General features: G+C 38.8%; 1 protein-coding gene across 1 annotated transcript; it reads right to left on the minus strand.

Annotated features, from left to right (window-relative positions):
* Positions 1–654: 654 nt before the first annotated feature.
* LOC116252481 (uncharacterized) lies at positions 655–14412 on the minus strand. The gene is made up of 10 exons (XM_031626772.2): positions 12553–14412; positions 11542–12015; positions 11077–11378; positions 10165–10893; positions 9797–10075; positions 9512–9673; positions 8499–9428; positions 8162–8377; positions 2665–2925; positions 655–1212 (listed from the first exon to the last, which is right to left on the minus strand). Exons 1-10 carry the CDS (start codon positions 13925–13927, stop codon positions 877–879), a joined length of 5064 nt encoding a protein of 1687 aa, XP_031482632.1. The 5' UTR covers positions 13928–14412; the 3' UTR covers positions 655–876.
* Positions 14413–17709: the final 3297 nt, after the last annotated feature.

Consider the following 17709-nt stretch of genomic DNA (forward strand, 5'->3'; position numbering starts at 1 on the left):
CAGTTAGATACGTTTGTTTGGAACATTGCTTTCTAACTAGGATCTGGAATTACTTGATCTTGGTCATCTTTAAACCCTAGTGTTCCCTAATTTAAGTGATATTTCAGTAAGCCTTGGAAACGTTGCTTTCTAGGTAAAATCCCCAGTTCATATTTAATTTGGCTTATTTTGTAACTTGGTACACTCTTTCAGTCCCAATTCTCAAAACTAAGCTTTGTTTAATTTTTGGTTTCCCATCGCTTCAATATATACATAAAGATTGAAATCTACTAGATGTTAGATGTTGCAGGATGACTAAATATTAGAAATCTGTTCAAAAGGATCCAGAAGCATGATGAGGACTTGGCTTTTTCAACTGAGTCCATGAAGACTCAGTGAGGATTTTTCCATTGCCATTCCAGGGCAAAAGGAAATTGTAAACTTATTTAACAGATCACTCCTCTCCCCTTGTAGCACAAATGACAGATATTAATTGCTTTTTATGAGCCTCATCTAAGCAAAACAACGCCATTCACAGGACTGGATTTTAAAAATTATCTGAACCTCAGAAACTTCTGAACCTCAGTCCCATCTCACAACATAAAGGAATCTGTTTAAAGTTTGAATAATGTACAGATGCACGAAGTCTCAGTTCAATGGACAAGGAAGACAGGATTTCCTTCCTTTCAAATAATTTATATTTATATATTTCATTTCGTTATTTATTTGGACAGCGCAAAACTGTATGGTACTCAAAGCTGAGACCAGTAGTTACAACCAGATTCCAGCAATCTAATAACACAAAATTAATTATATGAATAATCGATTATGGTGAAACAGAGCCCAGACATATGAGTAGAACTCACTACTCACATGGAGAACATAGAGTAATGCTGTTCACGTGGAGGGAAACCAAGGGCTGCCTACACCATTTACATGACCATTGCTGTGGATTGCAGCTCCACTGGGTAGAATGGAAGGCGGCAATCCAACAGCCATTGGAGGAGCAGTTCCATATAGACCTAATGGAGAAGGGACAGGATGGCTTGTTATAAGAGGACTGCTGCTTCCTATACGCTGTTGGAGTGCATGTATTAGCCGGAGTCCTTCTTCATGTATACGTGACAAGGTCTCCAACTCTTGCATTGAAAGAGCTTCCAAGCCCACACCATATAGAGGAGCATGGCGAGACATTTCTTCCTGCAATGATGCTTCAAGAGTATGGATATATTGCTGCAGCAGCAAAAAGACAATCAGTACATCAAAAGAAGAAAATGGAGAACAATGAACTACCATAAATGCATTAAACATTCCCCACAATTAAAAAATTCATAAAAAATTTTGTCTGACCAGAAGCACAAGTATATCCAGTGTCATGTACTGCCATCATGATATCGCAACCAAATTTCAATGTAGAACTAAATATTGCAATAATATGATGGTCTGATTAACCTTGAAATGGATAAGGCAACAAGTACGGACATAAAGATCTCAACTTCTACCAGTAACATCAGAAAAATCCGATCCATTCTATTCCAAAGAGAGCATGAGAAATGAAAACAAAAAGGATAAGACATCAAAGAGTGTCTAACATCTAAACTACAAGTCAGCTGATATCCTAAACCATCAGTTGGCTCAACATAAATGTTAGCTACACCAAACCCCAAATTCATGACAAGTTGTTAGTTGTGCCTTCTCAAACACTGTCAGCAAAAAACAAAGAAGAATAAATAATGCTCAGAAGTTGATAAGAGCACATGTATTCATGCTCTTAGGAGACAACTTTGATTTGTTTGATAGGAATTTTTTGATCTAACTCATTATACACCAAGCACAAACATAACTGACTAGAAACGAACAAAATTTGGCTTCCAACGACCTTCAAGAATGCAAGTCATCCATTTGATAAAAGAGGATCAACTGCAGTGTGATCTGAGAAAAAGATATATTGATGGTGCAAGCAAACAATTCTTAGATAATAAAAGGAAATTTCTTTTGTTCCTTCCATGAATTTAGTTTCTGAACATTTGATGATAATGTGCGTAAATACATGTATGACAAATTCAGAACAGATAGTAGAAATACAACTTCATAATGATAACAGGAAAATTCCAATTCAGTAAAATCATCGTGTTTGGAACTGTAACAATTAGCCTAAAAAATTAAGGTGTAGGATATGGTGTTGTACACAGCTTTATGCATAAACTCATTGTTTGGGACATACTAAGTGCTGATAAATGGCCTTTTATTAACCTAAGAATCAGCTTCTGTTACCAGTTAAGTTTGGCTATTAAATCACCAGCTTCTATTACAACGTGCCACCCACAGTCCCTAATAGGCTGTGATGCATAGGCAATATGTATAAGCATGGTCACCGATAAAAATGAGAACCCCTAGAATAGCCTCGGTGGAGTCAAAATAGGACATCAAGATTTTCTATACCTTGATTTAACAAATATATTCAACTATTAAGAACTTCCATAGACTATATGGTAAACTAAGAGCATGTAAAAAACTGTACTAAATAGTCATATTAATTATTATGTATACATGAAATAATATAGTCCATCAATTACATTTCAACGGAGTACTATTGTTTGGTCAATATTTCTCTTTGCACTAAAGAACCGAGGTATGACACGTTCCCACACCTACACACATACACAGATACAGAAGGAGAGTAACCTGGCATGTGTTCAATTTTGATTCCATCCCATCAATGTAGGCTTCACATCTGGCAATTTGCTCTTCCTTCTCTCTCTTCTCGCCCTCAGTTTGTCCAACAGTTTTTGTCAACCTCTGGACTTCATCCTCAAGTGACTGTCTTACTTCTTCACGGGTGACTGTTTCTGTAGCGAAGCGCTTTAACTCCTCATCAAACCTTTTCCGTGCAGCTTCTGCATTCTTCAGCCGTTCAGCAAGTGCATTTTTTTCCTTCACTACTCTCTGAAGTGTGTATTAAGCCAAGTTTAGTAATGACAAACAATAAATCACGCAAAATAAAAAATGCAACTGAAAACAGGTTCAATTATTCAAGCCCAAACAGTTAGAAAATGAAAAGCAACACAGAAGCATACCTCGATTGGAGGGTACAATATTTAATTTTAGTTTCTAAAAGATACAGATCTAGCTAGAAATATAGAGAAACCATCCATTCAGTCATCAAGTTTCACGAAGCATATTCTGGAAACAAATACGCTCCATGCTGGCTAAGACCAAACAGTCAGCTCAACATCACACAAAAATTTAGTCTCCAGAAAATGCATGAACATGGGTTACAAAAATGCATGAACGAGGGTCACCATGATGTTCCAAAAAGAAGCCAATGCCACCCCACCTTCTGCAGTCAAATATTAATGCTTACTTGATGATGAAGAAAATTAAATTCCAAAAAATTTTCAATCAAATATGCCTTCTCAAAAGTATCAACAATGAGGTCCCACAATTGAAATCAGTATTTAGCAGGAAAAAAAAAAAGCTAAGTCCAAGTCTCCAAATAAAGCAACCATGTATGAGATCAACCAATTTTGTAAAAAAGATGCAACATTTCCTGTCCCTGTTTGAAACACTCAACGGCAGTATGAAGAAATTCTTCAAAATTATACAGCCTTAAATAACAAGTTGAAAAGAACATGACATGGACTGGCAACATTTTACAGAACATAAAATATTGGATTGCAAGCCTTTTGTTGAGACATGTACAGTTCTAACTTCTAAGTCACCTGGACGCTACAATTTGACTGCCGCACCCATGTCGACACGACTCGGGTGCTGGTGCGGCTCGGATTCGCACCCGACTCGGGTCAACAAGAGTCGGGTGCGGCTGACCGCACCGGTTCATTTTTGTTCATTTTGGACATGCACCCGACTCGCATTTGACTCGAGTCGGGTGCGGTCAAACCTCGTCAAGCCTATTTTTGTCCTTTTTGATATTTTTTATTTTAAAAAATTTGAACATTAAAAGGAGGGTTTAACATTTTTTTTCCATTTCTGTGTTCTGTCATGGTTTTGTTGTTTTTTGTTTACTTGTTTAATGTTTGTACTTTGTAAGCATGTTAATGCTTAATATGTTACATTCATATACACAATACATTATAACTTATAAGTATGTAATATATAATATTCATATATAATTTATCCATAAAGTGTGCAGTGTAGAGTGTATAGACTATAGTGTATACCAATGTTGTAAGAGGCGATAAAGCGAGGCGAGACGAGGCGTTAATTGAAGCGTAAGCTTCACGAACAAATTTGTGAATTATATAATATTTATAAAAATAACAAAAAAACTGAAAAAAATGACTACAATACTAAGCAAATAATTAAAAAACATTACATGCAAACAACAATAATTTGTAAATTCAAATAAATGCAATGTCATATAATTAGCACATAGTGTAACAAATATTAACAACAAACACATAATGTAACAAATATTAACACTATATGACAAATTTGAATTATTAACAAGTAACAACTTATTGACAAGCAACAACATATTTATAAAAAACAGCATAAACTAAGACATGTAAAAAATTTGAATGAAAATATAATAAGTTAAAGATGCATTAGATGCACAAGATGATGGCAACGGTGTGGGTAGATTGTCTACTTTCGGTTCAATATTTTAATCTTTATCTGTAAGACAGAAATTTGGATGGTCCCGACTCACCAACACGATCAACCTATGCAGTTAAGCAGAGCAAATCTGATTTAGGATAAGATACAATGGATCAGACCACCCAACACCACTTATAATAGTGTTGTAGTCTTTTGCTGCTCAACGCCACTTGCAACACATGGCAACATTGGGCATGAGGACCACCATCCATGAACACGTCCAACTTCAAATGATGGCAAATGATGACAAATGGATATGACTGCAATGCGTGAACAAAATAGGTTGAAGAGGGCGGCCCCGAAACTCCCTTCGGCCTCCCCCTTTCTCTCTCTCGGCCACGAAAGAAAGAAGGCATGAACAGTCGAAACTCCCCTCTGCCTTCCCCTCTCTCTTTCTCTCTCGGCCACGAAAGAAAGAAGGCATGAACAGCCGAGCAGTATCAGACACCTTACCTTGAAAGGGCAGAGAAAATAGTTGATGGATTTTTGACGTTGGAGATGGCTCCACCAGCCGCAGCTCCAAGCCTCCACCCTCTAACAATTTCACAGGTGCAGGGATGGTTGAATTTTACAGATGATTTGAGATTGATGATAGGGGATTTAGGAATGCAAACCTTAAATTAGGGCTACGTGTGAAGCCCCTTGATCATTTTTATTTAATTTTAAACTTTTTTTAATTAAAAAAAAAACTAATAAACTGACTTTGTGCTTGAGGCGTACGCCTCAAGCATGGAACGTGCCACAGGTTGAGGCGTACGCTTCTACCAAGTGAGGCGAACGCTTCAGGGATGCGTGCGCCTCACTGCGTTGCCTCAAGGCGTTTTTTTTAAAAAAACGCCTTGAGTCGTGTTTTTTTTCCATGAAGTGTACGCTTCTTATAACATTGGTGTATACTCTAAATTTCTTAATTCTTATAAGTGTGTGTGTCTATATATATATATATATATATATATATATATATATATATATATATATATATATATATATATATATATATATTATAATAATAATAAATTAAGAATAACAAATAAATATTCTTGCCGCACCACTGCACCTAAATTTTTTGGGATGTGCTGCACCGGCACCGGCACCCGCACTCCACACCTAGGTGACATAGGTATCATTCCATTCTTTTGAGAAACACAGCTTTGGAATTGTCAAACAGAAAACTGTTGGCAACTTTTTTGGCTTTTAAGAAGAGCTGGTTTTGGCTACCAAAAGGTAGTAGCATCTGGAGTTAAAAATAATCATGCCCTTTTATCAAAGCCAAACCCAGGCAAGGTTCATCAACTGCCAAGTAACTAAAACTCACTGGTTCAGCCATTGGTAGTAACTCCCCAATTCTTTGATTAGCACAAGTTCATCCCCTTGACCAGATGATGTTCAAAATGATGACTAACACAATGTGATCCACTGACAAGTGTATGCTTGACCCATCAACTCAAGTCCATTGATTAGATCCATTCAGACCCAATCTCACCGATTATACACTGGCTAATGAGTGGCAAAAATACAAAAATGCATTGTCAAAAGGAACTTGCAATGCATTGAGGCATTTGGGTAGTTATCTGATGCATGGATGGATTCCATCACTACCTCCTTCTGAGGTGGGGCTTTGAGATAAGCAATTCCCACTCATGGCTTTGCAAAACACACTTCCAGAAAACAGAGGCATCATGGGATCAGTCAGGCTAAAGAGAAGAAACTTCTGAAAAATAATGAGGAGTTTTTTTCGAAGCTGAAACCACAATAGTGTAAACAGAGAAAATACCTGAAGAATAACCACGTCTTTAATCAGAATATAGATAATCTTTCAACACCTTATTCAAGTTTTAATGCTAAAGATATTAGCAACAATGATTCTATGATGATAAAACTTAATTTTAAAAGAATGTGTAACCTCCCAAGCCATTTCAGATTAATGTTTAAGGATTTGTGGTGTTTACATTAAATAATCAAGAGAATAAAATTGGGACAAGATCTGTACATATTTATGTGAAGGTAAGGTGTTATATTTAAATTAAGCATATAAAGTTAAAGAAAATGATAGGTTGAACCTAAATTATCTTTTTCATGACAAAGATAACTTTGGTCTCGTACACCTAAAGTTCTTTGCAAGCATCGTAAGGGGGAAGAAGCTTTGTTCTTCCAGAGATCTAGTTGACCAGGAATTTAAAAGAAAAAATATCATAATAAATAAAGAATGATCAAATAGTAATGCAACATATATGCATATTGCATAGTAAAGATGGCATTTGTCTTTCATGCTAATGTGGTAATCCATCCAGCAATCCATTGTCTGCATTACATTTTGAAGACTGGAAAACCCTTTTTTCTGAATCTAATTATGGATAATTCAAGCTGTCATTGACCGCTAAAACATGTTGAAAAATGTAAAGTTTCTACAACAGTTAAGTGCCATGATATTGTTGCACATATGGAAAATTGTGTTTGTAAAGAAATAATATTATAAAAGTCAAGCTAAAATGTTTATTCTTGCTCAATTCTTATGTTTCTTATGAAGGCCAAATGGGCGTTGCCACCCAGACCACAGAAGTCCTTGTGTTCTTTGTGGAAGTTTTATGTAGCCCAAGTTTGTGCTTTCACTTGGAATTTTTTCTTAAAATAGTATCAGACTCATAAGTATTTGAGATCTACCCACAAAATTTAAGAGGAAGAATCTTCAGTCTGCTGTAAATTAGGTGCTGCATTGCTCCTCATGCTTCAAGATGGCTCCATTACAAATAGAATACAGTTTGTAAGCTTCACCAATCTGATGTACGGACTTGTAATTTTGTCAGCTCTTGATTAATTAAGAATGACAACAACCACAGGACTTTTAGAGTTTATATGAAGCTTCTCATTTCTAAAATGGCAGCATTATGGGGCAGACTTGCACATTCAAATACCTGAACCAAATGAGGCTATGCAGCTATTCTATCACTATGAAATGATTAATATAACTCATGTACTTCATTGCAAAAACCGAAAAGGAAAAAAAAAAAAAAGAAATTGAAATCTCAAACAAATACACCAGCCTATCTCAAACCTATCATTGTAAAATATCCAGGAAACCACTGTTGTTCACCTGGTTCTTGCATGGCAAACCATAATTTGTCTGATTTGAGAAAAGTACAACACAGGTAATAAAGAAGGGAAAAGTCAGGCATAGAGTCTATAGACCAAATTTTAAACTTTAAAGTTTAAAGCTTAAACCTTAAGCTTATTTCTTGACGTGTTATTAACTTATTATTGCTTATTAATAATGAATAGTAAATGTCCATTACGTGTGATTGTGTTTTTATACAGAACACAGTTTCCTTATTTTTAAAATTTTTTTCTCTATTTTTTCTGATTTTTCAATCCTTTTTATTGATCAAAAGAATAATTTTACGATACGTTTATGATACATGGCTTATCTACTGGCCCGACCAATAGAAGCTACAATATGCTTTTTACAACATCAGACCAAGTTTAGACAAGCAAAAATCTAAGTTAGATATAAACCCAAAAGCTTAAACCAGTAACCACGTTATATAGGACTAGCAAGAGATAAAATTACCTTTAACTCATCACGTTTACGGGACTTTAGTTGTGCAAGTTGCATCTCTGCATCATGTAGACGGTCTTGAAGGACCTTTTTTTCAGCAGAGATTTTTGCAACTTCATCATCTCGTTCTGATCGGACCCACTCAATTTGGTTTTCTGCTTCTCGAATTTGTTCTGTCATTTCCTTTCTTTCCCGAGCAAAGCGATCAATTTCAGCTCTCATTTCAGACTACAATGGTTAAGAAGAGTTTTACAATGGTTAAGAAGAGTTTTATGTGAGGTTATAAAAGAATTAGCAAGGATTTAGGACAGAAAAGTATCCAGTCACACTGAAAACACAAATACAATACCTTAAGATGGTGGCTTAATGACTCTGATTCACTTAACTTTTGACATAAAATATTCTTTTCTCTCACAAGCCCAGAAATTTCAGCTTGTTTCTCTTCACAGGTGCGCATCTTTTCTTCTTCATTTGCACATAGTTGATGCCATAGTGCCGCACGATCAACATTTGCAAGTTCAGCAACCTCACGCATCATGCTTAGAACAGGTCTTACAATTCCTTCTTCATGTACAAGAAACAAAAGGATTTCCAGATCTAAATCAAGATCATGACAACTGTCTGTCGTACTGGTTACACGCTCAACAAGTCCTTTTAGCATTCGTCCACGACTGACCTCATCATCATATATTTTGAACATGATGGCATATAGCATTCTCACAAATTCTTGCACTCGGGAATTTCTAGAGGATGCCAAAGCTTCAGCTAGACTAAGAACTGGGACAAAATCATCATCCTCTTCAGATAATGGCTGGTTCGGTTTAGTCACCAAAATATCCTTGTTCTGAGAACTTAAAACCATTTGGGAAGTTGCTATTAGCCTCTGTGAATGCCTCCTTTCCAAGACTAAAACCATTGCTTGCTCCCCTATTGCCCCTTGCGCAACAGCCCTCTCAAAAACATGTGATGCTTCCATAGCAAGGCTAGGTATAGAAAGCATTTCAAATAAGATAAAAATGTCAGACATTTGATGGCATGCAACAGCTACCTGATCCTCTGGAATGGACAACTGACTAACAGTAATTCCTTGTTGATCACATGCAAAAATTTGCTGTGACTCTGTCATGCAATTACTGACCAGAAATGGGTTGGAATCAATATCCCTCAGCATAGTCTTAGCAGCATCTGGCCAAGCAATAGCAGCCTTTCTTATAACATCCAATACACAGTCTGACACCTTGACACCCAAACTTTTCAATCTACAACGAATTGCTCTAACCTACATTGAAAAAAATAGAATCAGACATATTAGCAGGAAAAATCGGAAGAGTAAAACCAGGAAATGCTCATAAATGTACATACTGCTTGAGGCAGATGTTGGCATTGAGAGGCAGCTCTAAATACAAAACTAATAGCTGCTGCAAGTGGCTCATCATTTGAATCTGGCAAAAGTTGAAGGGCTTGGCATAATACTTTTTCCCATACCTCAGCACCAAACTCCAGCTGGCTAAGGGCACTTAAAACCTGAAAAACCAAAAAAAAAAAGTGAGATCAGGTTTTCCATCTGGAGTAATTTTGCAACTAAACAACAAGAAGCAGCTTCCAATGAAGAGGATATCTTTGATAATGGAAGCACAAATATCTTACAGGCAGCCGTAACGAGGGTTCAGCATCGGGTTTCTGGATACGATCCAGCAGGGCATAAGCAGCAAGTGGATGTTCCGAATAGTCGACCAACTTGGGTACAAGGGCAACTAAATCTGGCTTAAGGTGTTTTGGTGCCCTATCAAGAATAACAGCAATTTTTTGAGCAGACTGTGGTCTTCGCCTAGGCTCTGGACAGCCATGAGGAACAGCACCATCCAGGGCTCTCAGTGAATTAACTATCAATCCCAAAAGCTCCTCAGATTGCTCTGGCCACTTTCTCTGAATTCATATACTACAACAAGTTAGCATGTTATGTAAACTATATATCTAAGAATTTCATAGAAGCACGAGAAATCCTTTGCCTTTACCTTTACATTTTTATTTGACATATCATCAGCCAAAGCATCTGACGCAGATGTTTCTGGGGGTGAGCTAGAATGGCTAGAAAACGTTCCAAGTGAATCTATACTCTTCATATCAGAGCTCTGCACAGCTTGTGCATTGCAGACTTCATTCTGCACAGTATCCAAACGTTGCTGAACAGGAAAATGAGTCAATTCTATCACCTCATTTACTATAACTGGCTCCAGAGAACATGCTGAGATGCTACCACTTGCATATTTCGATCTTTCATCAGAAGCCTCATCAGCTTTATTTGCTTCTGAAGGCTGACAGCACTCAACCATTATATCTAGAAGCAAGTCAATAATTGCTTGCTGCAGGACCTTAACCCCCATTAACAAATTCATAAGGCTAGGTGAACCTGCATCACTTTTGCCAGCATCTTTCTTGCTGACAGCATTACCTGATAGCTTGGTAGGAAGAAGTAAGCGTTTTACTTTCATTGGATCGTCGAGATAAACGCGTAGGCCAGTCAGAAAACCAGCTATGGCACCTGCATCCATGAGAAGCTTCTCTCTCAATGTCACTTGAGGTTGTGAAGGATTCTCTCCATAACTGAGGTGGACGCCAGCTCTTGCAAGGAGATTTTTGAAAATATCTTCTTCATCTCCACTAATTCCCTCACTGTCTTCAGAGTCAATAAGTTCATCAGGGTCAGTTGATAATGCATCTTGATCATCATCAGAAGCCAAAACCTGACATGAGCAACACCAGACAATTGAGCATAGAACTGGTTTTACCAATACTAATATCTGTTCAGCGCAATCATGTTTCAGTAGTGGTCAACCACATTAAATTCCATCCAGAAAGAAAGTAGGGAACTTCCAGTTATAATAAATGGCAGGGAGAAGAATAAATAGGTAAATTTGTTGTCATACCTCCAAATCTGCAAATTCAAACCAAGGGCAACAATCCAAAATTTCGCAGATAAAAACAACAGTGTCACGTACAAGAAATCCAGCATCAGCCTCCAACATATCAGACACCTTCATGAATTGGAGCACGGAATTATTCCATGTCTTAGTGCAGATGGAGGACTCTTTCCATACTGTATTTGATGGTTTCTTTTGATTAACCACGGCCATCCGATATCTGACCCAAAAGTTCTTATCAAAATCATTCCCTCCTGATTGATCACTTTCCAAGTATATGCATATTGTATCAAAAGATTCATAAACACCTGCAAAACCATCAAAAGTTTGTGAATAACGAACCTACAAAAACTGTGGCCACACAAAAATGTTTCAAGATGTACCAGATATGCTGAGATTATCAGAATAGAGAATTAGATAGCTTCGTCTATTAAAGTAACAGAAAGAATAACCAAAACAACCAACACCAACCTATCCTCAGCTCACATCCACCAGCTTGGAAAAATTTGCTGAAGATTTTCCTGGTCTCCATGATCTCCTTGAAAGACAAGAAGTTCTCCACTTTCCATGTAAAGGCTGCTCGACGTTTAACTGCATCTATCAAAGAGCCTCCACTATTGATTTCATTTTCCTGATCAGGGAACTCTTGCATCATGGAAGTTTCCTTCAATATAAGAACCTCAGCAGAGAATACAACAGTGTCCTGCACAAGAAATCCTGCATCCTGATCAAAGAGACTAGTGAGCGTGACAAATTCACGCCAACCCCAGTCTTTCGCTGCTTTAGAGTATCTATTTTGAGACTCCTTGGTGACAGATTTATCTTCTATTTTCTGATTGACAACTGATAAACGGTGACTCACGAAGCAACTCCACTCATTGGAGGTATTACGAGAATCTGTTACTTCAAGAAAAACTGAAAGGTGACATGGTGGCTGAGACTGGCCTGGTGTCAAGCAACCGTAGACAAATTATAAACTTTCTCTAAAGAAAGGCACATGTAAGCAGACTGACCACACATATGACATTAAATGTCAAAAAAATAAGAATTCGTTCTAATATGTAGATTCCCATTTAACTCACTATAAATAAAATTTGGAGTAAAGCAGTTTTAGAAAGCACTGGCAAAGAACTAAGAAGGATGTTAACTTTAGATATTAATCCTTAGAAGTAATACTCATCCACTTTTGTGGAACAAAAATTTCATCACAGCAGTAGATACAGAGATCAATATGGACAAAGAGGAAATAACATGAATTGGTAAATATCAACTTAAAACATTTTTAGGGCGGACAGTAAAAATGCATGACGCTAACAATGAACACAATTTGAATAAATTCTAAAGATTTCAATTTAGGGCAGACAGTAAAAATGCATGACGCCAACAATAAACACAATTTGAATAAATTCTAAAGATTTCAACTTCTGGGAAGAGCTCAAGTTTGCAATTGTCAGGCATATGTGGCGAAGAGAAAACTATTACCTCTAGGATAGACAATCAGTCGACAGTCTCGATTGCCAATTTGAAACCTCTTGCTCTTCACACATAGTCCCGTGATTTTCCTCTTCTTCAAAAGATCCTTCAATCTTGTGAAGTTTTCTATTCTCCACGTGAACTTCCCCAGATGCCCATCAGATTTTCGTGCATTGCCCCGACCAATGAGCTGCCCTGCATTCTTCGAGAAGCTGTTTGTTTCTTTGATGACATGGAATGATGCACAAAATGTTGCAGTATCATCTACAAGATAACCCATATCTTGAGAGAGAAAATCAGACATTTTCATATAATCATTCCAACCCAGGCTAGTATTATCTCCACTCTTGTTATCCGCTGCAAAGCGACCATAAGAATCCCGGTGCATATGGTTCGAACCAGCTCTCTGGTTCAAAACAGACATCCTAAAGAGGCACCAACAACTCTTCTCCTGCACAGCTGATTTCTCGGTATCTTTACTCTCCAAGCACATTGAAAGATACTCAACCCCGTTCACTGATGATTGATAGACGCTAATCCGCAGATTGCACTCTCCAGCCGGGAAAACCGGGCTCATAATTTTCTGGGTCTTGATCATCTCCTTAAACAGAGAAAAGTTCTGCACCTTCCAAGTGAATTTTCCGCTAAGGACGTCAGGAACAGGGGCAGCCACCGCTTGGAAATCAATGTCCCGCGAGAATGACACAGACTCATGCAGCACCAAGATATCGGCAGTAATAACCATGGAATCATTCGACAGAAGGCCCGACTTGGCGTCCAATATTGTGGAGGAGGGAGTGAAATCGCACCAACCATGAGATTTCTTCTTGCTCGAAAATCTATGCCAAGAATCCCTCTGGATTGACTTCGAGTCGTCGTTCTGATTAACAATACACAGCCTATAGCTAGCAAAGCAATCCCATTTCGACGAAGAAGACCCCCGGGGATCAGTAATCTGAAGATATATGGAGAAATAACCAGGAAGGGCCTGAGAATCACCTTTGGGATAGACAAGCAATCGGCAATCATAGCCCCCCACCTCGAAGTACCGACTCCACAGCGTCCTCGCCTTCGTCTTGGTAAACTGACCGATGGTCCATCGGCACCCGGCTGCGAAGTCACCCCGTTTCTCCACGACCACCGACTCTTGCCCACCCTCCCTCGGCTCCTCCGCATTCTCTCCGCCCCTGGCCACGGATTTCTCCGGCCGTCCGGATACCGACTGCTCAGAACTTCCACCAGAAGACGAAGTCATCCCTTCCAAAATCTCTTTCAATTCGAACTTGAGTACTTCCTCCATCTTGGTGTCCATGAACCTCCCTTTTCCTTCTGATCGATGCCCACATGCCCAAATTTTTAGATTTTCACCTGTTCGGCTATTCATTCGTCGTTGGGACGTTGAAATATGACGAGATGTACGCACATTGAACGATGCCCGGACGAGGAAACATGTCCTGTCTCTAGAGTATAGAGATTGATCGATTATGGGCAGAGAGAAACAAGCATTGCGCACCGACCTGGTCAGAGGCTTCTCGTACTGTGCAGGGGGAAAGGTGGGGAGGAAGGGAGGTGAGAGAGAGAGAGACAGAGAGAGAGTGGAGTGTAAGTTTTGGGTTTGCCTTTTGGCTGGAGTTGGGCCTTGGGTTTGCGTTTGGGTGGTGAGAAGGTGAGAGGGACACGTCCTGAATTTTGGCGCTAGTTTGCAATTAGGAACAGACGAGTGGTTTTTGTGGGGAAACTGAAGAACTAGAGCTCTCCCACTCTCCTTTCATGGCAGACTTTGACTGAGATGTGTGTCATAATATTATCTTTGTGTCATGCACATGATGTCAAAGAATGATATCTCTTGGGGAGAGATGATTGGGCCCAGAGAGTTTAGAAGGAGAAGGGATGAGGCAGCAGACATCCAATGGGTTATTATTATTGCACACTGTACGTGCCATGTCTGGTTCTGCCTCCAGTAGGATTTAGTTGGTGGGCATACAAGTGGCCGCGACAAGGCGTTCGAAGTCCCTCTTCTAGACACTATTGAGATTCACTTTACATCATCTCCGTTCAGAAAATGTTGATGCTACCACAGCAAATTTCATGCTGCAGGTTGCCGGCCATGTTCAAAACCTTGTTCTGGCTCAAGGCGCTTTGAAGTTTTGCACATGGGAGATGCAAACATGTTACATCAGAACACACTGAGAATCTCACATATGAGGTCGTTTGACATCGGGAATAATTTATTGCTGTTCATTAAACACAATAACAAAGGATTTGGAAATTTTGTCTTAAGCACATTCATGGAAGAGTAAAAAATTATTAATGTTGCCAAACTTATGGAACATGTTTTGTCACTTATCTTCACCAACTCCGCCTTCCAAATACTATGAGGAAACCTTCTTTCTTAATAAATGGTGGGGAGCCTGCCTCCCAGCATCCTTCTTTGGAAATACTATGAGGAAACACCTCTCACTCTCTCTCTCTACCCCTTCTGTCACTTTGCTCCACTACACAAATCCACATAGGAGAAACAGAACACGTAGTCGGAGAACGAGGAGACAACCCCCTCCCCCAATCTCTCTTTCGGAGGTGTTTAGATCACTCACAAGAAGAAGAAAAGAACTCAAGAACCCGGTGTACAACTTGCCCAACCATCAAGCTCCCAAAGTATTACATGCAAAACTCTTACAAAGTACAGTGACACGTGAAGAAATGAACCAAATAAAAGAAATGAACCAAATAAAGAAAACAAGTATAACATCCATCAAACACATGTAAACATCAAATGCATCGATCACGTACGCCGCACCTAGAACACCTTGGAAATTGGGCTAGATTTCTCTGATACATGCGTCAAAGAGGCTGCAAGTTGGTGGAAATTTTTGCTACCTCCTCTCAGTTGGGAATATACAAATTGATCACGATGTCAGATTAAAGCACGACTATTAGCCGGAGCAAAATCTCCATTTCCTCAACTACCATGCACACCATATAGTAGCAAAATCACTCCTAACCATTGTGTTGTCTGGTTGCACACGAGACCAAGAACAAAGGGCTAGCCTAATATCCTAACATTGTTTCATCGACCAACATTAATCAGCACGGATTAGCATGTGGTCAAGTTGTCACCTAATAAGGGTGACACCTGCCTCATGAGTGAATCACGGTTACATTCAGTTCATAAATGTAAGGATCAAATCTTCCAACTGACAGAGCTAAAATTTTTTGGCTGAGGGGCACTTGAGTCACCAACCCAAGTCTGATGTGGGTGCCCCATATAATTTGAAGTCATTCCAATACTATGTTTAATTTTGCCAATGAAACTTTTGATGGGTTGATATGGGCAATGCCATACATCTCCATCAGTACTGCCAATGTTGGCCAATATCATAGTTGACCATTGAGCACCTACAGACTTGCTATGATTGCTCTCTTAGATTTTGCCAGGCATCACTACATGATTGGATTGGCCAGGAGCGGACGCGAGCCTTTTAAGGCTTACACGTAAGTGTCATGCACTCCATAGCTAAAATTCTATGGTTACTTTACGCTCATGCATCTAGGAATCCCTTGAACCCATCAATGGAATAGAAAAGAAACATAAAAACATTGGAGAAGGAAAAGAGATGAGAGGAAGTAAGAGAAACCCAGTTGAATTCATCTGTAAAAGTTGATCACAAATAGTTGAATTGATCTTTCTATATATTCGTCAACAAAGGGTAGAAACTCGCCAAACACACAGTGTTGGGCATGGGCTGTAGGCTTGAACTGTTGACCATGGGCTCGACCTGGCTGGTTGATGAAACCCTAGGCTAGCACATAAGAAACTCTAGTTGCATCAAGCAAACTGCCTTATGTTCTCTAGACCCTTCCCTAAGTTGCCCCAATTCATTGAATCTAGATCGATATTGTGCCTAGCTAGGTGCAGGTTGGCTTGCACTCAATGAGGTTGTAGTTTACATGTTCTACCAGCTGGGCGTTCATGTGTCGGCATGCACCCTTGCTCAACATTGGCCTAATTAAGCTCTCTCACTGGTTGCTTTCTATGGCTTGGCAGTGCAAGTTAGGACTCTACTGCAACAATACACTAAATTAGTGGTCCTTGACTTCCCATCGACGTGCTCGACAAACACCTACAGCTCCTTAGCAATGGCTGATCATGGCTTGGTGGTGAACCTCGGTGGCTTAACAACGCTGCTGACCTCCCACAACTAAGTCTACTGCCTTTATCTGTGAGCTTACTGCTTTTAACTTATTTCATTCCACAATCTCAACTGGTTGATTGGCATGACCAGATGGTCTGTTTGGCACTAGCTGAACCAGCCCCTAGGCTACTCAGTGGTGGAGCCAGAAATTTCTGACTAAGGGGCAAGATTAATGCATCACAAAAACTTTTACATGGCAGTTAATATATAAATAAGAAAATGACTGTGAGGTACCAGTGTAGAAATAAGAAAATTTACGTCGATTGATGTGGGCAATTGCCCACACCAGCTTCCATGCACTAGAAAAAAATTAACGCATTACCGATGGAGAGAAAATGTCGGTAAAACATGGCCATGTGTTGGTAATGGTTTTTCCTACGTTTGCGTTGATCGCTGGTGAAGATAGTGTCGGTAAAATATATATTTGAGCATGTTCAAAGAAACCGACATAAAGACACAGCTGGTGGAAATATATCTTGATGATTAATACTTAATTGGCCGTGTAGAAATAACTCTATTTCAAAGGTGTCTGGTTTACTTTAGTCCAACAGTAGGAATGATGTATTCTGTCCAAATAGAAAAGAAAGGAGAGACACTTCACCTCATTAGTATAGGCTCCAAATGCATTCGACGAGAATTAAATAAGGTGTAAAAAAGAGGGATATGATGCTAAAGTCTATTGCATTGACCTGAGAGCTAGAGCAAAAGAAAATTATGGAGTCTGCTGACCTCTTCAAATTGTTTAGGCAACACTTTTTTTTAGGTTTTTTATTCACTTCTTCAGATCTTTCGGGCACTTACATGGTCTTTGCTGAGAAATTTAAAAAAAAAAAAGCCCAATGGAGGGGCTCAGTTTGGTGTTACATAAGTCCCTGATTTCTACCACATTGCTTCTTACACGTTTTGACAATCTTCACACACATATATATATATATATATATATATATATATATATATATATATATATATATAT

This window comes from Nymphaea colorata, chromosome 4 (assembly GCF_008831285.2).
Source record: "Nymphaea colorata isolate Beijing-Zhang1983 chromosome 4, ASM883128v2, whole genome shotgun sequence".
NCBI lineage: Eukaryota > Viridiplantae > Streptophyta > Magnoliopsida > Nymphaeales > Nymphaeaceae > Nymphaea > Nymphaea colorata.